The 21,793-nt window shown below is 37.3% G+C and overlaps 5 protein-coding genes across 6 annotated transcripts; 2 read left to right on the plus strand and 3 right to left on the minus strand.

Annotated features, from left to right (window-relative positions):
- Window positions 1–2,979: 2,979 nt before the first annotated feature.
- On the minus strand, window positions 2,980–5,042 carry LOC106452733 (hsp70 nucleotide exchange factor fes1-like). The gene is made up of 6 exons (XM_013894903.3): window positions 4,726–5,042; window positions 4,301–4,443; window positions 4,168–4,218; window positions 3,869–4,090; window positions 3,697–3,799; window positions 2,980–3,607 (listed from the first exon to the last, which is right to left on the minus strand). The coding sequence occupies exons 1-6, from the start codon at window positions 4,809–4,811 to the stop codon at window positions 3,109–3,111; spliced, it is 1,104 nt and encodes a 367-aa protein (XP_013750357.1). The 5' UTR covers window positions 4,812–5,042; the 3' UTR covers window positions 2,980–3,108.
- Window positions 5,043–6,963: 1,921 nt separating this feature from the next.
- On the plus strand, window positions 6,964–9,058 carry LOC106452731 (probable protein S-acyltransferase 16). Of its 2 annotated transcripts, none has more exons than XM_048759324.1 (7): window positions 6,964–7,363; window positions 7,734–7,826; window positions 7,920–8,039; window positions 8,105–8,182; window positions 8,267–8,365; window positions 8,442–8,537; window positions 8,614–9,058. In XM_048759324.1, exons 1-7 carry the CDS (start codon window positions 7,088–7,090, stop codon window positions 8,728–8,730), a joined length of 879 nt encoding a protein of 292 aa, XP_048615281.1. In that variant the 5' UTR covers window positions 6,964–7,087; the 3' UTR covers window positions 8,731–9,058. The 2 variants fall into 2 exon arrangements, with proteins under 2 accessions (XP_048615281.1, XP_013750355.1); XM_013894901.3 differs by having other exon boundaries at window positions 6,967–7,363; window positions 7,920–8,021.
- Window positions 9,021–9,926, minus strand: LOC106452732 (light-harvesting complex-like protein OHP1, chloroplastic). Its single transcript, XM_013894902.3, has 3 exons — window positions 9,589–9,926; window positions 9,345–9,467; window positions 9,021–9,257 (listed from the first exon to the last, which is right to left on the minus strand). The coding sequence occupies exons 1-3, from the start codon at window positions 9,745–9,747 to the stop codon at window positions 9,189–9,191; spliced, it is 351 nt and encodes a 116-aa protein (XP_013750356.1). The 5' UTR covers window positions 9,748–9,926; the 3' UTR covers window positions 9,021–9,188.
- A 149-nt stretch (window positions 9,927–10,075) lies between these two features.
- Window positions 10,076–10,948, plus strand: LOC106452828 (UPF0161 protein At3g09310-like). Its single transcript, XM_013895003.3, has 3 exons — window positions 10,076–10,309; window positions 10,387–10,449; window positions 10,556–10,948. The coding sequence occupies exons 1-3, from the start codon at window positions 10,117–10,119 to the stop codon at window positions 10,798–10,800; spliced, it is 501 nt and encodes a 166-aa protein (XP_013750457.2). The 5' UTR covers window positions 10,076–10,116; the 3' UTR covers window positions 10,801–10,948.
- On the minus strand, window positions 10,781–13,346 carry LOC111206543 (oxysterol-binding protein-related protein 3B-like). Its single transcript, XM_022703682.2, has 10 exons — window positions 13,086–13,346; window positions 12,765–12,858; window positions 12,567–12,683; window positions 12,410–12,482; window positions 12,187–12,305; window positions 11,983–12,104; window positions 11,735–11,911; window positions 11,505–11,649; window positions 11,246–11,424; window positions 10,781–11,165 (listed from the first exon to the last, which is right to left on the minus strand). The coding sequence occupies exons 1-10, from the start codon at window positions 13,184–13,186 to the stop codon at window positions 10,928–10,930; spliced, it is 1,365 nt and encodes a 454-aa protein (XP_022559403.1). The 5' UTR covers window positions 13,187–13,346; the 3' UTR covers window positions 10,781–10,927.
- Between the last annotated feature and the right edge of the window lie 8,447 nt (window positions 13,347–21,793).

Genomic DNA, 21,793 nt, shown 5'->3' on the forward strand with positions numbered 1-21,793 from the left:
AGTTGAGATGAAGACTGAGTCGAGATATCTTCATAGTTAGGAAAAGAAATACTTTGTTGACTATGAAGTAGATCAACAAAGTTTCCTGTATGCGTAAATGTATTGAAATCCATCTCCAAAACACGCTCAAGAAAGATAGAGGAGAAGGAAAGAGTGAGGAAGTGAGAGGAGGAAACACGGTTTGAAATGAATTCAAAGAAGAGGATGATGAATATTTTTTTATAGATTGAAGAGAACTATCTAAGCATTGAACACGCAATCAAACCGAGTTGACATCTAGCTAACACATTCATCATTACACCATTCATTTCTACCTAACCATTAACTAAAGCTAACCATAACATTAATTACACTCGGTTCGATTCAAAGCAGAAGCTAAATCAATTCAGTTACCATAACACACAAGAGAGACAGAACAAAGAGTAATTGCTAACCTGTATTGCATTAATTCACATGACCTTGAAGGGCTTGTTGCAGACCTTGCACTTGGTTAATTCCCTTCATCATTCGCATTGCAAACCAACTTTAAAATTCATACATCCATCTGACCAAACAAAGATAGGAAGATAAAATAAATCAAGACACATTTTAAATCAACTTGCAACAAACAATTCGAAATTAATCCATCCATCCTAACACAGAACATATAGAATCTATCGACAGAATCGAACACCACAAACAAATCAAAATCTTCAAAATCGAACAACATGAATCAGAAGCTTTACCTTTCGATCGGAGGAGAGCCACCGAGATAGTTGTCCATCCCTCGCCGTCGTGCTTGAGACCAACCGAGATACATAATCGAAAAGGCAAACAAATAAAAAAACATGCAAAATTGATCAGAAGAAGAACATGCATAATCTAAATACATGCATAATTGAAGAACACAACAGTGGTTTTACGTTCGAGGAGAGACACCGAGAGGGAGTTCTGTCGCCGTCAAGGGAAGAGCCACCGAGAGAGAGAGAGAGAGAGAGAGAGAGAGAGAGAGAGAGAGAGAGAGAGAGAGAGAGAGAGAGAGAGAGAGAGAGAGAGAGAGAGAGAGAGAGAGAGAGAGAGAGAGAGAGAGAGAGAGAGAGAGAGAGAGAGAGAGAGAGAGAGAGAGAGAGAGAGAAACCAGAGATCCACCGATGGAAAGAGAAGTCGCCATCGAGAGAGAGAAACCAGAGAAGAGTCGAGAGAGAGAAACCAGAGAAGAGTCGAGAGAGACACCGAAAGAGAGGTAGCCGACGACAGCCATCGAGAGAGAGAGAAACCGAGAGCCACCGAGAGAGAGACAGAAACCAGAGAGCCACCGATCGGAGGAGAAGTTGCCGTCGATAGAGAGAAATGAAAATCGCCCATAGCAGAGAGAAACCAGAGAAGGAGAGAAGAGAGACGGAGAGAAAGAGGCGAGACCGCTTCACTTTCTCCTCTACCCACTCACGGTTTGACATGTGTCCAACAATATACATATCTTTTTTCTCCTAATTAGGAGGCGTGTCTTCCTAAAATCATGCTTTCTTATTTATTTTTAATCTTAATTACACTAAGATACACCAGTAAGATACATGGTTAAACCTGCTCTAAGAAATCATTATATATAGGTTTGTTAATTATGGTTAAGTGAATCAATCTGGTTTGAATTAACCGGCCTGGTCTTTTATTTATGTTTCGATTTTATATTTCCATCTGATATGATAGGGGAAAAGGTGTCTTTCGACAAAAAAAAAAACGGAACTGGTTTACATGGGTTTGGTATCCAAATCAATTTTTTTGGTTCCAGAGAAATATGTACTAATAATCCAAATGAATTCAATTTCAGAGGTTATCTTCATCATGTTCTGATTCCTTCCAATACAAGAAAACAAACCCCATTAAACTCAACTCCACGAACCAGCATCATAACTCTCTATTAGTGTCTAGACAAGTTAAAAGATTATGAACATCCTAAAAATAGAAACGCAAGACCTCGCGTCTAGCACAATCATAGTAGTCTTCATCATTTTCCATCTTCTCACGTGGAAAGCTCTACGTTTATAATTCTTTACACCTTTTGAAATGGAAAATAGAGTCGTAAGTTAAAAATAGAAGGATCTCAATATACATAGAAGGATGTCCAAGCAAGAAACTAGCCCAAATAACAAAGGTATTGTCCATGGGCCTAGAAAGGTTTTTTTTTTTTTTTGAATTCAAGTTAAGACTCTAAAATATTCCTCATGCTAATTTTTTAAAAGAATGTGTTCTTCTTCCTTCTCTTGGTTACATTCATACCCAAAATTTTTTTTTTTTTTTTTCAATTAGCTCTTTCTCAACCGTTACTCGTCTCTTCTTTTTTACCATATCTAGTAACCTATTCTCTCTCACTCGGCCGGTTTATTCTAGTAATTTATACCGAGCAATTAATCCAAACTGGCCTTTTCAATCAATTCAGAATAAGATAAACCAGAGAGTGTTTACAGTGCTTGATTCCTACAAGATGTCAAGTATAAATCAGCTTTGCCCTTATCTTATTGATTATTCTTAAATTAATTAGAAATAAACAATGCAACAAATGCCCTTTTTCAATTAAAAAAAAACAACAACACCTGTAACAAGAATTGAAAGAGATTAGAGATGTAGGAGTGAAGATGCACATAACAAGAACCTCTTTGACTGAGACAAGGACGAAGTGCTGTCTCTTTTTTCATTTCATGTTCCATATTCGAAGATGCAAACAAGAACACCCTAAAGAGAATTAGAAAGAAAAAAAAATACTCCAAAACATTCCATAAAACCTCCAAGACAATCGATCTATCAGATAATACGAACACAGTTAGAGAACAATTTCAACAAACTAAACTCACGTTTAAACTTCTAGACTCATACTTCATCAACCGTTCAGATATATTCACATTTAAACTTCTACACTCGCACTCCATCAACCGTTTGGTTAGAGTTGTTTCAGATATATGCACAATGTCCGCCTGAAATATGTCTCGTGACTTTTAGTTTGATTAATAATCAAAAAATAGAAAGTGATTATATATCACGTAAACATTGATCCTTTCACATTGAAGTCTATAAATCTTTTCTGAAAACTTTGAAACGTTACAAGAACAAACAAAAGCATAAAGTATTATAGCACTCTTATGGTGCGGGTCCAAGTAGTTTGATAGGCTCTTCTTTCTTCTCAGTGGCGTTACGATTTGCCGCAGAAGCTCTGAGAGGAGGCTCGAAGAGCTTGCTCGCCACATCAGGAGGCAACTCGTCTTCACCCGGAAGCACAAGAAGCCCTTTCTCCCTCAGAGAGGAAGGCTCGTTGTAGCAAACCCTCCACAGTGAATCCACGAGCTGTCTCTCTTCTTTAACCGTTCCGAGATCCTCTTGTGACATCAAGCTGATCCCTTCGATCCTCTCTTCTAGCAGCTGCCTCAACTTCTCATCGCCTTTCTCTATGCTGCTGCTTCCACTCCCGTCGTTTTTCTCTCTTGCAAGCTCGAGTAATCCGCGGAGAGCAGCTTCTCTTGTCTCTGCGTCGTCACTAGACGCCAGATGCATCATCACTCGGGGGAAGCCGAGTCCAGCGGCGATGCTGCGGTCTGAATCATCCTCTTGGAGTAGATATTGCAACAAGTTTAAGGCTTTCCTGAGATATTTAAACAGAACAACTCAAGAATCCAAAGAGGTTTGAAGTACTTGTTGGACGTAACGAGTAAGAGAATTTGAGTGGATTACCTTTGAAATCTCACACTATCAGACGCCATAGCATCTCTTAGCCCAGCGTAACCATTAGCAAGCTTGAAAGCAGTGACTCCAGGTTTGTTATGGCGAATCAAAGCTACATAAGATACATGTAGTCTTTAGTATATGTTTCAATCTTTACTATAAACCACCAGAGTAGGCTTACATGATATTGCGCTGAGAGCTTGAGTTCGAGCATGAACATCTGCGTCGGAGGTGAAGTTTGATAGCAATGACTCCAAACCATTAGCTTCCATAACCAACTCCTGACTTCGAGGATTGTTCTGAACTATCGTGCTTACGACATCAGCAGCTTTGGCTCGGATATTAGCGTGAGAGTTCTTAAGAAACCCGAGGAGAGGAACCAAGCCCCCAATTGAATGAAGATCTACACAACAGTAAGTAAACCAATACTCAAATCTGAGCTAACCAAAGTTCCGAAGTAAGAAGAGCAAACTAGTTTACCATTAGCCATGTCGATTGATTCAACGTGCTCCTGCAACTCATCCAGCAAATCTACCATAACATTAAAAAACAAATCAGCACCCGCACAAGATAAGCCAGGAAGAAACTATATGATAAGGTCGAATAAATTCACCTTCAATATCATCAGGTGTTACTCCATGTTCCACCAAAACCTGCTCAGGTGTTTGCAAAACTAACGTGATCTCCTTCATGCGTTTGACTACATCTAGTGTCTGTGACTGCATAGCCTCCATAAACCACTTCCTATCCTCCTCGCTGTCTCACCAAAAACAACTCAATCAACTACAAACACTAAAAAAATATACAGAGCAAGAAAAGAGATACCCTTTCACCTACATAAGCTGCACGAATCGATAACTGTGTCTAATCGAATCGATACTGGTTACTTTACACAGGCCCATCTTTAGAATCACTCAAAGGAATGATCTTTCTCAAGTGAAAACCAAATCTATAACAACCCACCAAGCAAGCATCCTAATCTAGTCTCGGACAAACGACAGAGACAGAGCCTAAGAAGCTAGAAAGTGAGGTCCGTACCTCAACTGGCGAGTTGGTCGAGTACCGTCGGCGTGAGAAAGACTCCATTTAAGCAATCCATCCCAATTAGGTCCGTCTTTCGCCATTGAAGAGCCGCAAAAAGAAAAAAAACTTGGAACAGAAGGATTGAGAGAGGGAAACTACAAGAAAGATCGAAGCTTTTGTGTCTTTTCGTTTGTAATAATGAAGAGGAAGAGACGGCTTATCGGTGGTTTTGTTTTTATAAACGACCAGAGGATTATTCGCGAAGCTGCTACCACATTCTGAAGTATCTTTAAACCTCGTCGAGCTCTGAAGAGAAGGCCGATACAAAAGTAAAGACAATGACGCCTTTAACGTTATGGGGCTTTAAAGCTTGAGCCCAAATACAACTATATTGGGCTTTTGTAGGCCTGTTACGTTAAACTATCAGGATGAGAGCCCTCTTATCCAATAACCAATGCTTATTTCAATCCCAACCATAAAACAAATTCATACCACAACTTAGCATCACATTAGTCATTAGTCAATGTGTTAAATGATTAAATCTCGGTAGTCAGATCACACACCAGTGAAGATGTACTTTTTTTAACATCTTCGCTAACGTGTGAATAAATATTAAAGAGTTTGTGTGGATAAATTAAAGATTTTGCATTGGATTTATATTGATTCATATATAATAATGCAATGTGAAAAGAAAAACACTTTTCGTTTCCCATCTCTCTCTCACTCTTCCGAACTCGTTCGCGAAGAATGAAGATCGCTGTTGTCTACCTGACTACCTCGCAATCGCCGTCATGGATCCTTGGAGAGCGCATCGGATAAGGAGAGCGGAGAAAGTCCTTGCAGATAGATATATGGCATATATCAGGGATGAGTTTCTCAAAGAAGAAGAGATTGACGAGAATGACTTTCCTCTTGAGTTCTCGTGGGAAAGAGTTTGTAACAGAATGCTGAAGATGATTTCGATCACGAGAAAGACGATGGAAGAGCATAAACACCATCTTGATTCATTCATTGGGACATGGGATGAGTTTGGTAGGCCAGGAGGAAGAGGTCTTGTTGTTTTCACCGTGCAAGAAGCTTGTCTTTGGGTCGACGAATCCTTGGAACCTTACCTCGCCTATTTTACTTACTCCTAGACCAAGGTCATGATCGTGGGTGAAAATAAGTCGACAAAGTCATGGATATCACAGATTTTGCCTGCACAAGCTAATGTGGGTTAGAACTTACTCAGCATGCCCCCTGACATTTTGGAAAGTCTGACAAGTGTCACTCACCGCATATGAGACAATTTTTTTGCTTTAACCATGATGTATAGGAAAACAAAACTCTTACATGAATGGTGACTGTGATGCTCTATTGTATGAGAGATATGAACTTGAACCATCTCATGATTTTCATTGCAACATTCATGATCTATGCGAGCCTAATAAGTGGGGCTGCTGTATTTCTTATTAAAAAAACTGCAATGTGGAAGTAACATCATATCAAAAATATAAATGTTGCATAGTTCAAATCCGGTTACACTTGTTATGTATTATGATCGACTGATTTTCTTATGTATAAATTTTGGGCATATTTATCATCTTTTATTATTTATTTTAATTCCTTACGCACCTATAATTCAAAAACTTTTTGGTTGATGACTAAAACACAGTAGACAATCAAAATTCATGTTATGATTATTATATGTTGAACACGACATTAATACATGACATTAATATATTTAATCAAAAAAACATGCATTGATACATAAAATATATATATTTGTATTTTTTTGGCTCACCGATTTCACCTAAAAATACATATTAGTTATAGTTATTGTCTAGGATTCGTCTTGTCTTTGTTTAATTCGTCAAAAAGCGACACACTCCCATAGACACGTGTATTTTCTCTATTTTATTATTTTATGCGGATAAAACATATAAATTGTAAGTGTTCAAGCTTTTCAGAATGTTAATCCCATATGCTTCCAAGTAGAATTTTATTATTATATAAAATAAAATTAAGTAGAATTTTTTTATAATATTACGTACGAAGGATAGAAAGTTTAGAAAACACAATATTTTTTTAAAAAAAATATTGGAAGCCTCATTTCAAATTCATATTTGAAACATATACATCCCCATAATTAAGAATGTTAATAGGGACCTTTGATAGTTAAATAAAAACAAGGGGTGAAATCCGAGATAGTGTAAGAATAAAAGGGTCATTTCAGTTAGTGGGAGCGCTTCGAGTTAAAGACATGACACGTCTCCAAAACCATCGACAGCTTCAGACATACTCCAACAACAATAATCGAGAAGGAAAAATTAAAAAAAGAATCCATTAGCCGAGACACCGTTGTTCCGAAGCCGGAGCTTCGTCTTAGAAAAACAAGATGAAACGGAAAGGAGTCGGGTTCTCTCTCCCCGTCGCGGTGGTGATGATGGTGATCGGTTTCGTCTATTTCTCAACGGTTTTCACTTTCATCGATCGGTGGTTCAGCCTCACTTCCTCTCCCGGAATCGCTAACGCAGCCGCGTTCACCGCCTTGGCTCTGATGTGTGTGTACAGCTACTCCATCGCGGTTTTCAGGGATCCGGGTCGGGTTCCACCCAGTTACATGCCAGATGTTGAAGATCAGGAGAGTCCGGTTCACGAGATTAAGCGAAAGGTCAACTCTTTATGCCTCTCTTACTCTCTCAAAGTTATGATCCTTCATCCTTGAGATTAGGTTGAGATATGTTGTTGGCTTGGAAGAGAACTTTCAAGCTATCAGATTTGTTCCTAACTTAGGAATCATTACATGTAGTCATCTCTTGCTGTTTCCATGTCTTGTGTGAGGCAAGCTTTTCAAGCTAATCAGATTTGTAGCTAGCTTCTGATTATGACCTTAAAGGTTGAGGCTTTGAGATTCTATATCTGAGATATGTTTTAGGCTTTTCTGGGACTCTCTTGAAACTGTGTTCTTAGCTCTTTCTGATAAAAGTTCATTTGTGAATTTTTTTTTTGTCTCACTGCTTACTTTGGTTAGTTATTTGCAGGGAGGAGATTTGCGGTATTGCCAAAAGTGTTCACATTTCAAACCTCCGCGAGCTCACCATTGCCGAGTTTGCAAAAGATGTGTGCTTAGAATGGTATTTTCTTACTCAGCACTTGCCAAAATTAACATCAAACTCGCCAAAACCTTTGTGATATTTGTGGTGAATCAGTTGTATTGTGATTTGTAGGACCACCATTGTATTTGGATCAACAACTGCGTAGGACACACTAACTACAAGGTCTTCTTCGTATTTGTTGTCTATGCGGTGACTGCATGCGTATACTCTCTAGTACATCTCCTAACCTCTGTTAGTTTCAACGTATATCTCTATGTTCCCCTTAGTATATGAGCCTTATATGTATATATTCATAGGTTTTGCTTGTGGGAAGCCTTACTGTTGAATCTCAAGATGAAGACGAAGAAATGGGAAGCTATCTAAGAACTATATATGTAAATGATTATTTCAATTTGCTTCGAAAACTACCAGCAACTATCATTCTCCCTTCGAATGTTTATGTTTTTGTTAAATCTCAGGTATTATCAGCTTTTGTTCTCATCTCATTGAGCATAGCGTTAGGTGTTCTTCTCGTGTGGCACATTTACCTCAGTTTACAAAACAAAACAACCATCGAGGTTGTTCTTTTTCTTTCTATTCCTAATTTTTTTTTTCTTTCCATCTGCTAATACACGTTGCGTAAATTTTGAGCAGTACCACGAAGGGGTAAGAGCAATGTGGTTAGCAGAGAAAGGTGGGCAAGTCTATAAGCATCCATATGACATAGGCCCATATGAAAACCTGACCTTGGTATAAATATTTCTTTTATCTTCCTTAGATGGTTAAGTGTCAGTTAAAAGGTTTTAATCTTTGTTTCTTCTTTTAGATTTTGGGTCCGAACGTACTTTCTTGGCTCTGCCCTACATCAAGGCACATCGGTTCCGGTCTGCGTTTCCGTACAGCTTTTGACTCCGTCCCCGTTTCATCTGAATCAAAACCTTAGCCGTGATCCAAATCATATATTCCCAAATTTTTGGTGAGTAAGGCAGCAGATTTTCAACTTCACAGCACTCTGGCTCGTCCCTCCTCAGGCGTTTTAGTTGCCTCAGCTCAAAACCAAGAGGCTGCTTGATCAAGAACATCTGTTTGTGAAATTATGATGCCAGTTAGGTCAGTTATTTCCACTGTTTATTTTTTTTAATTTGGATTCCTCAAAGGAGAAGTGAGTTAGGTTTGTGGATACAGAACTCAGAATTATACATAACAATTAACAGGTGAAAAGATACATCTTTGTAAGATTATTAAAGGCTTTTTATAATCTCTTATCAGAATCAGAACAGTTCTCACAGTATGTGTTTATATGCAATGCTGAAAACTTAATAACTTGTAAGAAAGCTCTTAGATTGTTGAATTCCATAAGAAATAAGAAAAAGAAGCTTGTAAAGAAGAAGAATGGCAAAATTAGAGAGGAAGATCAAGCCCCTTTCCAACATCAACACCAATGATTTGAAGTATTCCTTTGTTCAAAATCTGAAAGAAAAGAGAGAAAAAAAAACATTTATTAAGCTAATCTCTTTTGTCTATAAGCATATCACTTCAATAACAGTTTGAACTCACCAGCTCAACAATGAAAGTTCCGATGAGACCAATCATACAAGCTCTAGAGTTCCATATCTCAGCTGTAAATGTGAATCCCAGAAACGCTGGTTCGAACTTGGGTTCCACTTTTGGCACTATCACCTTCCCAACCAAAAAAAATACAAGTTAACACAAGAAAAGGAATCGTTAAACGAAGAAGAAAGACATTGAAGCTTTAAATTTTATATGTCAAAAGGTGTGTAAGAGACAACAATTTACATACCCCTTGAGGGAGTTTTGCGGCACGAACACAGAGAGACGATTGCTTCCGGCCATACCCGAGAGTTCTTTGGCTCAGACAATGTCCATGAACAAACAGCTTCCGAGGAATAGGTAAGAAAGATGAGGACAGTGGCGTCGAGGTGAGAAGCGAGCTCGCCATTTTTTTTTCTTTGGAGGCGAAGGAGAGAAAGACGAGGGAGGAAGATGAGTCTTGGTTTTTGTGGATGTGCTCCGTTTAGTTCAGATGCATTTCGTCCGTACAAAATCTGCAACGTGTCATATTCTTCGCGCCACAAGTAGGATTCCGACACACTATGCGACTGTCCGTAGCAAACTTCAAATATACAGTAAAAATAATATTTCGTAAATTTTATGACACACTAAAGCCTTTGAGCTATTAGTAAGCCAATCCAATTGTATTTTATTACTCAAGGCCCATGTGTTAATGGGCTCATCTCGAACGTCGTCGTTTTATAGCATACAAAGAGGAGAACAGAGGATTGAGAGAAAGAGAGTGTGTTCTGTTTTAATGGCGGTTGTCGTGTCTGTTCATCATCCTTATGCAACCCACTTCTCTGAAAACTTTAATCCTCCTAAACTTCACTTGAAATTCAATAAGTCTCGCCTGAGCTTTAATCATCTTACTCAGACAAACAAGCACCATCTCCGTTGCTTATCTGCGAAATCGACGCCTTCGAGTCCAGTCCCTGAATCTCCTCAAGGTCTCTCTCCTTCCCTATCTCAATTATAAAGTTTCTCCCTTTCTTTTTTATGTGTTGGACTAATTGGTTGGGTTCAGATGGTGAAGAGCAGGAGAGTGTGGGAGTCAAAGCAGCTTTAGCAATGCTGAGATTCTACAAGAGTAACCCAAATAAAAACTCTACTTTGCATTTCCTCAACAGGGTTTTGTTTTCTTGTGTACGAGTGTTTCATGGATCGTTAGTAATGGCCTTTACCGGTGAAAACAGGGGAGATATCGCCGGTGTTACCTAGAAGCTGCCGTTACGTTCCAACTTGCAGCGAGTATTCTATGGAAGCTTACAAAAAATATGGAGTTCTCAAAGGCACTGTTCTCACCACTTGGCGTCTCTGCCGCTGCAATCCTCTTGGTGGATCTGGATTCGATCCTCCAAGATGGTTTGGTGAGAGTAAGATCACTCCCCAGGCAGAAGAAGAAGATAGTTATAGCAACGAGGATGAAAGAGAGATTTGAATGAAATATAAAAGAACAATAGAAGTTGTAAACTTTAAGAAAAGCTAGCATAGTTTGTTGTAACTAGGAGAGAATTAAGAATTACAACATTTGTAATCAAAAATATTTGATATTTTGGAGCGATTCATTAAGTAGACAAATCTTGAAATTGCCATGGGTTGAACTGGATTGACTTAGGGTCGGTGTTGTCTTCAGAGCTATCCGCAGCTTCCCTATGTTCTGAGTACTTTGCGTTGAACTGGTAAACTTCAAGATCCCCCCATGGTGTAGGAGTGACTTCTTCGGTTATATCAAACCACTTGGGAGTAAAGCTTTGACCTTTCTCTTCGCGGGTTCTCTTTTCAGCTCTCTGCCTCTCTTCCAAGCTGTATAAAACAAGATATGGGATGAGTATTAGCTCACCTTCACTTTCAGATCCTAAAGAACAAGTGTTTTGTGACCATACCTGCTCTTCTCATTGCCGGATTTGGACATGTCGCCCATCTCTAGCGCGTATCTGTCAGGGCGTAACCGTGAATCAGAGGGCAACAGCTTTTTCGGGGCAGTGTCAAAGCTGTTGATCTTGTGAGCAAAGTGCGTGTATTGGTACTTGTCATCCTTTGGAACATCAGCGAGTTTCCAGACCTAAGAACAAAAGACATGTCGTCAGAGTGAGAATTTTGGAAAGAGAATTGAATTGATGACGGTGGAGAGAAATTGTCAACCTCCTTCAGTTCGGTGCCTGGGAGAGGTTCACCTTCACCGTCACACTGCTGATAACTCATGGACTCGTTCCATTTACCGGTCATGAGTATCTTGGGCTCCTCAGAGGCGTTGTAGACATATCCGTCCACTTCATATCGACCAGATCTGTTGAGACAGTAAATGCACATGACTTTAAGCTTTATGATGAAAAAAAAAACAGTAAGATGAGGTCGCGGTGAAGGGAACTTACCCGAACCAGCCACACGGTTGGAAGTACAGCACAACTTTGTCACCTGTGGTCAGGTTGGTCATGATCATTTCCCCAGGAGAATCCACCCAAGTTCGTCCAAAGATTAGGTTGTGAACTTTGGTTAGAGGAGGTACCAAGTCAAGAACCACTCCATCTCTTTTTAGTGTCACTCGTGTCCTGCACCACAGATCCATCGCATTTAAGGTTTAGGATCAATGAACAAAATGAAGAATGTTTTGGAGAATTACCTTCCTACTGGGTAAACGTCAATGGAATTGCCCAGAAACTTTGTTTTCAGTTTTGATGTACAGTCATAAGTGAAATGCTCGTTTTCAGCATGACCAGCGCTCATTGGCGGATGATGGCTGACCTGAGAACAAGACTATTGGTGTAAGTTGGCAGCTAAATATTGAGTCGTTCAAAATTGTTTTTAAAAAAGAAATGGCTCTGACCTGTTCAGAGATGAAGTTAACACCATTGTAATTAGCCATCTCATACGTCTCTCCGAGGATTGGATTGAACGGTTTCCAGGTACGTTGGAAAGCATAGTACACAGAGATAGCCCATGATGCTGTTAAAAGGTCAATTCTTACGATTCAGCCACACAGGACACAGAAACTAAATGAAGAGACACTGATCATAGCATAAATCAAGAAAGGGAAGAGATGTGCTTACAGGCATACACCATGCGCATATAAGGGTCATCGGTTTTGTCTGCCATGTCTAATAGATGCGAATATTCCATCAACTGTCAAGAAACAGAGCACATATCATCAATCATCATCGGATTACAAGATAAGAACAAAACTCAGGTATTGACATGAGCTCAAACCTCTGCCATTTTCTGGAGCATTGTCATAGGTTCAAAAATAATCACAGGCAGTGTCACCATAGATGTGACATCAGATCCTATGTATTTCTGCATCATCTTCCAATAACCATCTCGATCCTGAGCATTGTGTTCAAAGGTCATTAGATCAACAGTTGGTGGCAACAAGAAGTGTGAAACAGAGTATATCTATATATACACCTCTTGCTTCCACCTTCCTCTGTTTGCTTCCTCAGCTGCATCCTCTGTACTTCCTTCAGGGTTAATAACTTCAAGTCCCTCATAACCAACCAAACTGAGCATCAAATCAAACACACAACAAAACCCATTAAGCTTAATCCACAAAGGTCTAAACTTTACGTAAACCCAAACTCAATTACAACAAAATCTACGAAGATCTGAACATAGGAGACACCGAAACCAAAAAGTTTCCAGATTCAAACCCAAAATTGATGTTAGCATTACGAATCTAGCTGAGTGGCGGATCCGGGTTTAACGAAAAGGGATCTCAAAAAACCTCACCCGTTAACTGATTTGGTCATGGCCGATCCCAAATTGGAGATCGAGGAAGCAAGAGAAGCGAAGAAACCGCCGCCGCTGTTTTTAGGATCGTTGGGAGCCATCTCTCTCCGCCGTGGGACACCACACTACGAGCTCCGGCGAAGAAAAAAACTCGAGAAAAGGAGAGAGGCGTCCCTCGGAATCTAAACAGGAAACAGATTCCTCAATGATGGAGACGATGCAGAGGAATTAGGATGGGTGCTTGTGCTGGCCTTCGTTGGCACTTGTTTCAAATTTAACATTGATCAAACCGGTTCAATTTAGAAGAATCGAAATTAATTCAAACATTAGACCGAACTGGTTCGGCTAAAGTTGTTGTTGGTTACGAATTATTCGTCATTGATGGCGTCACCAGAATGCATTATATCACGGTCGCAGATATAAATCTAAGTTGGTTTAAGCATATAACTCTATTTAGAGATGGCAATTGGGTTGTACCGACCCTCCTTGTCCCGCCCCGCCGCGGTACACGATCAATGCGGGTCTTGGCGGTACAGGTCCGCGCGGGATGCGGTCTCTAGATGTGCTGCCCAATCCCGACCCGCGACTTGCACAAGTCTTGGCGGTACAGGCCCGCGGGATTCGATCTTCATCAACACATGCGCTAGTGATGGCAATTGGACTGTACCGACCCGCTGTGTCCCGTCCCGTCCCTGTACCGACCCGCTGTGTCCCGTCCCGCCATCTCTAACCTGAGCATAGCACCTGCAAGAAGGAGAGACGAATAGAGATGAGAACACAACATAAGTCCTATGAATCAGTTAAACACAATGATGCTCAGCCAAAGGATTGAGAATCGTATCGAAAGCACACATCATCCACTCAAGAAGAAATCATATTAGTGATTCAGAAGTACGTAAATAAGAGAATGGCCAACACTCGATGTGTATGCATAGATTAGAAACGATTGAAGTTATTGAAGTTTAGAAACTTGTTTGGTTTGAGGCGTATGGTGGTGACCTTTTATAAATTATATAGAAACGATTGAAGTTATTGAAGTTTATAAACTTGTTTGGTTAGAAGTTTAGAAACTTGTTCTAAAATTTTAAACTCATAACACCCAAGAGGTTATAACACCACGTGTATGCATAATATAGTCATTAAGATTAACACCACGGTATGCATAAGAATGGCATGAAGTAACGATGACAAATCCAAATAACCAAATCCAAGTAATGTAAATGAACACCAAAACAAAATCCAAGTGACGAAAAGGCCCATAGTTCTTGAATTGTGGTTCAAAAGAAAAGAAAGAAGATGAAACAGAGAAGAGACTCTACATTGATCAAACGAGAAGATGAAGAACATGCATGGAGAAGTTGTTTTCGTGGATCGAAGTTTTTGTGACGGATCAAAGAAGAGGAGAAGCCATAAGAGATCGACTTTCTAATCGCCATTTCTCTCAGGTTGTTTTTTTGGTGAGAGCTTGAAGACTCAAAGTGAATATGTCTTGCGGATCCCCGCGGGTCCCGCGGTACACACCGAGCCCATCCCGCTTCTGGTCCAATCCCGCACAAGCTCAACCCGCGAGGCCCGCTAAAAATTCGGGCCTGAATCTTAGTAACCAATCCCGCCCCGCAGCAAGTTCAAACGGACCGGGCCCGCGGGCAGGTTCATGTTTTGCCATCTAACTCTATTCATCATCATGACCCGACGGCTGATCCAATCCATGTATTAATTTACATATTTATCATGAACATTTTGGAATCTTAGATGTTCAACTCAAACGACTTTACATGCATAGAGCTTCAATAGAGAAATTGTGCTATAAGTACCCATTTGTAGTAGATGGATTCCAGAGTTTGATGTTTCAAGATTTATTTTCCTTTTGATATATACACATAATAACAATGGAATCAGTGTATGATTCATTCATTAGGAGATTATGCTGTCTTCATCTCCACGGTGATTTGCCCTTTTTAGTGAAATAAATGAACAGAAAATGTGGATTCTGGTTCTTAACTTTTTTAGTTAAAAGTTAAGAAACAGTTTCTTTTACTTCCGCTAAGAGCATGATTATCCGGGATCCTTAGTGAGGTTCTTAGTGCGTGGACTCCCACAAAACCCTTAAGGATCGGTTACAAAAACTACTAATTAAGAACCGATTTTAGTGAGTTTCTTACACTGTTCACGGGTCCTACTGACTCGTGACGATCCGCGATTGGTTTACTTTTTAAATTTTTTTTTTTTTTTTAGAAAAAGAAAACCTAAAAAACCCAAATGAATTTCTTAGGGATAAAGATGGCCTAAGAACCTCGTTTTAAGAACTCCGGATTAATCATGGTCTTAGAGAAAGGTTCTTTTGTTATCTATGAGCCAATGATGAGAACTTAGGATTATGCTTTTTTCTAGACAAAAGATATTCTACTTCTTTTGACTGCCTTTTCTTGTTTATTCTTGTTGTGTTTTATATACTAAAGAGATCTTCCCTCGGATCATTATTTGAACTGATTCTTTTCACAATTATTGATTTGTTTAGTTTGTATATATAGGGAACTTTTTTTTGGGAGGGGGTGGTTTGAGGCTTAATCTTACCTCCAGTGCATCATAATATCAACAACAAAAAATAGTTTACAAGGTTTCGAAGCAATGGAAAATTTCCAACTGTTACACTCTGCTTGTTTGGTGCTGATATTTTTTTTTCACTAAAAAGGAAAAACAATTACATATATCCCGCAAGATTATAGCACCAACAGCTCGAATCACACACGACAAAATAAGCTAACAATAGCAAGAAAATAGACAAAATGAGGATACCAATTTGATAGATAGGTTACCGTTGAAGGCAGATTCCTTTGCTCCCGAGATAGGATATCTAGAAACTTGAGAGGGAAGCCTTGAGTTCCTTTCTCTCCAAATACCATAGATACAAGCTTGGAAAGCCAGTCTCACAATAAGCACAATGATGGAGTCTCTAGATGGTGGTCTTTCAACCATCTGATGATACCATCATCAAGCAAGGAAGGATGTAATAGATGGAGCCTTGAGTAGAAGAAAATCCAAACATCTGAGCTGAAGGCACAATCAAAGAAAGGATGCTGCCTAGATTCCATGTTGGTTGAGCTTTAGCGGACACTCTAATGGGACATGAAGTCTAACACGAGCTAGCACCCAACGAGATAGAGGTGTCAAATGGGTGGGCCGTCCAATGGTTGCCCATGTCCATATACAAACGGGCTTAATATGGACAAACCCATTTTTTCCATTGGTTTTTATTGGACAAAATGTGGAAGACCATTAAGAAAATGGTATTTGTTGGTTTTGGGCTTTATGGACGTGGACTGTCCAATGGTCACAAAACCTAGGGTTTCTAAAATTTAAGTTTTTCCGCTAAAATCGTAAAATCGATTTTTTCGCTTAAATTTTGATATCAAATTTTTCCGCCAGAACCAGAAAATCGAGTTTTTCTGTCAGAACCGCAAAATTGAGTTTTTCTTCAAAACGCAAAATCAAATTTTCCCGGCAAAACCGGAAAATCGAGTTTTCCAGCCAAAACCGCAAAATCAATTTTTCTCGCCAAAACCGAAATTGTTGTACTTATGAACTTATGTATTATTATACTTATGAATTTATGGATGAATTTTAATTTTATGAACTTGTATATGTAATTATAGGCTTATAAATTAAAATTTTCTTATATGGTCATTATGTACCCCAAGGCAAAACCGAAAAATCGAGTTTCTCTGCCAAAATCAGAAAATCTAGTTTCCCGCCAAAACCGTAAAAATGAGTTTTTCCGCCAAAACTGCAAAATCGAGTTTTCCCGTCAAAACTGCAAAATTAAGTTTTTCCGCCAAAACCGCAAATCGATTTTTCCCACCAAGAGTGGAATTGTTGTACTTATGAACTTATGTATTGTTGTACTTTTGAATTTATGGATAAATTTTAATTTTATGAACTTGTATATATAATTGTAGGCTTATAAATTAAAATTTAAAATTTCTTATATGGTCATTATGGACCCCATGGCAGTCCATAAAAATATGGGTGTTAGTGGGTATGGTCCTTAATGGACATGGTTCTTAATGGACATGGTAACTCTCTGTCCGCAAACAATAAATGGACAAATGGATATGGGCTAATGGACATGGATTCGCTCAGTTTACAACTCTACAACAAGAAAAGCATGCTTGGGTATCCTTCCTTTAAACCAGACCACCTTATGCCATTCCACAACCAGGAGAGTTTCACTAACCTCCTGCCATGTTGATGCTGATATTTTGATATGGGTCTCAAATAAACCATGTTCTATCAGCAGCTGGAAAAGACTAATTTATTTGTTGCTGGTCGCAGGTCTTTAACTCCCCAGGTTCCAATACATATTAATAATCGGCCTTTTAGATATATGAGTGTTCATTAGTTGGTTTCAAAAAAATTTATTAACCATGATAATTTTTCTTCAAATTAATTGTATACATTTCTCACTTGAGAATCAACATTTGATAGCAAGAACAAAAAATTTCTGCATATATTACTATCTTAGTCAACTAAGATAGTGACAAACTGCTCTTGTGTTACTAATGAAGTGAGGAATTTCATATGTTATTAGATATCTACAATATTATATACTTTTTAGAAATCTATTTATTTAAGGATTTTTTTGTAGGTGGAATTCTCAATTTTTTTTTTTTTGTAAATCGACTTTTAAAATAATAATAAAACTTCGTTTGTATTTATAAGTTGAAAATTCATAAAAAAATGATGAGAGATTCTCTTAAGAAATTATAGTGATCATACACTTATAACTTAATCGTCTTCTAGAGTTTCACTTCTTTAATTCCACTATTTTGTGTGCTATGTCTACTTCTTTCGAGGAACTCAATGAGCTAAATGACATAAACAATCATACATTTTAATGCATTTCAGTAGGAAAAATGTAAAAGGAAGATTATATATTATAATGTTTTGGTACGAAAAAATAGATTATAATGTTTTTCTTTTATTAATTGGGCTTCTATCAAAACAAACCAAAAACAAAAGAGTACTAAAAGTTACATAGTTCAAGCCCAAGGCCTACTGATAGTCCATCTGATACAAACTTTAATTTGACAAGGAAATTATTTAGGTGAGACAAAGGAAGTTATTTGAACCAGACAAGCATGAGTTTATTAACAGATCCACACAATTAAGAATGGAGAATAAGGAGATGAATCGTTACCGATACTTTCAAAGGAGAAGAGCTTCACGTTGAGAGTTTATAAAGGAATCTGAACCTGCTTACAAAACTTAGTCAATTAGTAAAATCTCGAAGGCCTAAACCAAAGCCGATACAAGACATCAGAGAACAGGGAAAGTTAAAGAATCTCGAAAGATTCGACCTCTATTCCTAATGACTGTGTTCTGTTTCAGCCAGTATTGAGGCCACCGGTCAAATTATATTACGATGGATACGATCATACGATAATTCCTTTATGTCTAGATCAAGTAGACTGCTTTGCATGACAGGTGATAAGATTGAGAGTTGCACTAAATACTTCAATGTTATTCTCCATCGGAATAAAATCCGACGAATGTTCCATCCACTATTCTTTTGTACTAAACTAGGGGTATTTGGAAAGAGTTATTATTTCGTCTCAATATTTGATAGGATTATTGTAGTTGTAAATTTTGCGTTTTGGGTTGATTATTGTTTTTCAAGTTTTTTATGGTTATAAAGTTAGAGTTGTGATGATGAACTGTGTAGGCATTGTCAGGGCCGGTTCTGGGCCAAGCCCATTGAAACATTTGTCTTAGGCCCCCATTTTTTAGAGGCCCCATTTCTAGAAAATCCAATATACATACATGACTAAAATCTGAAATGGACCAAAAGGCCAAAAACAAGTCTCACCCATCCAAAAAAAATCTGTATGGACCAAGTGATTGTGAACTACCATTTTACCCTTAATGAATGGATAATATGAACCATCGGATTCTATAATCTTTGTATAAATCAGAACCGTCGGATTAAGAGGAGGAAAGAGGAATGTTATATTTACAAAAGTGTCATTAATGAAACTTCAACCAGAGCCATTGATCATCTTTTCTATATTTTAATCTTGGCCACACGTTTTCACAGATCTCTCATTCTCTCTCATCTCTCACTCTTTAATCTGACGCATAAATAACTCACAGCCACACGATTTTTATTATTTTATTCTCTCATTCGACTAGGTACAACTAGTATAACTCATACAACTATACATGTTAAAAATAATATAACTGGTATAACTAGTATATAAATGTTATAATTCGTGTACAATTTGCAGCTACTATAATTAACTCAACTATTAAATCATTTTTTACATATGATGATAAAATTTCATCTATTTTTCTGAGGTTCTTCAATTATTGTTAAATTATTAAATTACACTATCAATTTTACATAAGATACCTTATACTTTTAAGGTTTGTTAATTAGATTGACCATATTATTATGAAAAATAAACATCAAAAATATATTTACACAGTTATAATGTGAAAATACTGGTACAACTGGTACAACTTTGACATCTCAGAAATTGACAAAATCAATTCGGTATTCCATATGTAAAAATAATCAAATAACCAAACTGGTAACTGTTTAGATAGATTCCTTATTTTTAATGATTTTTGTTTTTTTTTTTATTTTTAGCAATTCTTACACCATCACATAAGTTTACATGATCTACCTTATACTTTTTTAACTTGTTTGTTTACATAATTTATGGAAAACATACATGAAATATATTTTTACGAAATTGATGATTTCATTGTAACTGGGCAAAACTATGTACACATAAATAAGTGGTACAACTGAGGTAAATATATTTATTATATGGTACAACTAATATTTTTTGATTTCACCGTCAAAGTACAACTATGCACAAATTGGTACAACTCAAAAACTACTACAACTATGTACAGAAGGTACAACTAGTAAACTGATATAACTACTTGTTATTTTATTTAATATTGTTTTAAATGTTCACCACGTTTTAAATGTGTATCATATTTTAAACATTGGGGTTGAACACATTATTAATATTGGTATAACTAGGACAACTATTCAAGTTCTGAAATTTAAATATTTAATTTAGTACTACATATGAAAAAATAATCAGCTGGCCAAATTGGTAAGTGTTTAAAACAATGCAACTCAAATGTTGCCACAATTAAACTAGTAATACTATTATTGTAGTTAAACCAGTTGTATCAGTCAGACTATTATAATCGTAATCCAAACACCAAACATGAATGCTTATACATCATTTTGAACTCTTGATGTTTTTTGTGTCATCTTCTGGAATATATTCTTCTAATCCTTTACTATTGCAACATTTTTCGGTTTGACAATTGTCTTCTTTGGTTTCGAGAGCAAAAGGATATAAATGATTTTTTCAGTAAATAGTACAACTAGTTCAACTGGTAAAACAACTAATTATTCAAATACATATTATATAAAGCAAAATTTTAACATATATTGAAAAATTCATGCATGGCATAATTAGACAAACATTTTGGTTCTACATTATCCTCTTCTATAACATTATTCGCTGAAAACAAAAACCGTTATAAAATTGTACTAGTTATAGTTGTTCTAATTATACTAGTTATACTCATTGTAGTTGTACTAGTTATACTAGTTTCAGTTGTACTATGTGTACTAGTAGCACTTTGCGTTCTTCATTGTCAAAAATTTTATATTTAAAAGTGAGATTCGATTTTATATGAGAGAAAATGGATTGGGAATGATGAAGAATTGATCGATTTGAGATAAGAACGGAAATTCGTAAGGGTTGAAGAGTTTTTTTTTTATTTTGATTTTGATTATGGAATTGAGAAATTTGTTAAAATGGAGATTTAAAATCTGGGCTTTTTGAAAGTTGTGAATCCGGATGAAGTAAATGAAAACAGAATAATATGGAAGGGATTAGATGAATGGCACTTAAGTTTGAGTTTGAGTTTGATTTTTAAGAAATGGTGATGAAAAAATGGAGATGAAGAACGTAAAAATGATGTTGGAGAAGAAGGAGAGATTTGGGGGTCTAGGGATCCGGATTGGGTTGGGTCGGATTATTGGGTTTGGATAGGTAGTGGTTGGGTTGGTAAATAAATAGAAGTTTCTGAGTTTTGAAGTCTTTTTGACTATTTTTCTATTTAAAATTAATTCAAAGTAAAAATCCAAATACAAGAAGTCTTTTTTAGATTTTTTCTAGACCAAGTGGTCTATATCAGCATTTGATCCATAAATTATAGAACAAAATTTTTTTATTAATGAGATCACACGAACTTGGTTATATCACGTTGGTTTAACAACCAAAGTCCATTTGAATGGGCCAAAGAACACAATAATGTAAATAGCCCAATAAATCAAAAAGAGTAAAAATCCACAAAGCTAAAAAAAATTTGAACTAACGTATTTCATTTTTTTTTGTCTTCGACTCTTGCACTTCCTTTCCCTGTCGTAACCTGCAAGCCAAAAACACAATTTCAAAACAGAATTTCATTACTCCTTGTCAATCGCTTGTGTTTATATCAGAAGAAAAATATCGGCATAAACTATCGCTTCATTTGTTCAATTTTTTGTATAGAAACTTATGTTTTATCATTGGTTTAGTACTTTATATATGAACTATGTTTATGAGTTTGTTTTTGGGATATTTTTGTGATGTAAGATATAGGCCCCTATTTTTCATTTTGTTTCAAGCCCC

The sequence above is a fragment of the Brassica napus genome, chromosome C5 (assembly GCF_020379485.1).
Source record: "Brassica napus cultivar Da-Ae chromosome C5, Da-Ae, whole genome shotgun sequence".
Taxonomy (NCBI): Eukaryota; Viridiplantae; Streptophyta; class Magnoliopsida; order Brassicales; family Brassicaceae; genus Brassica; species Brassica napus.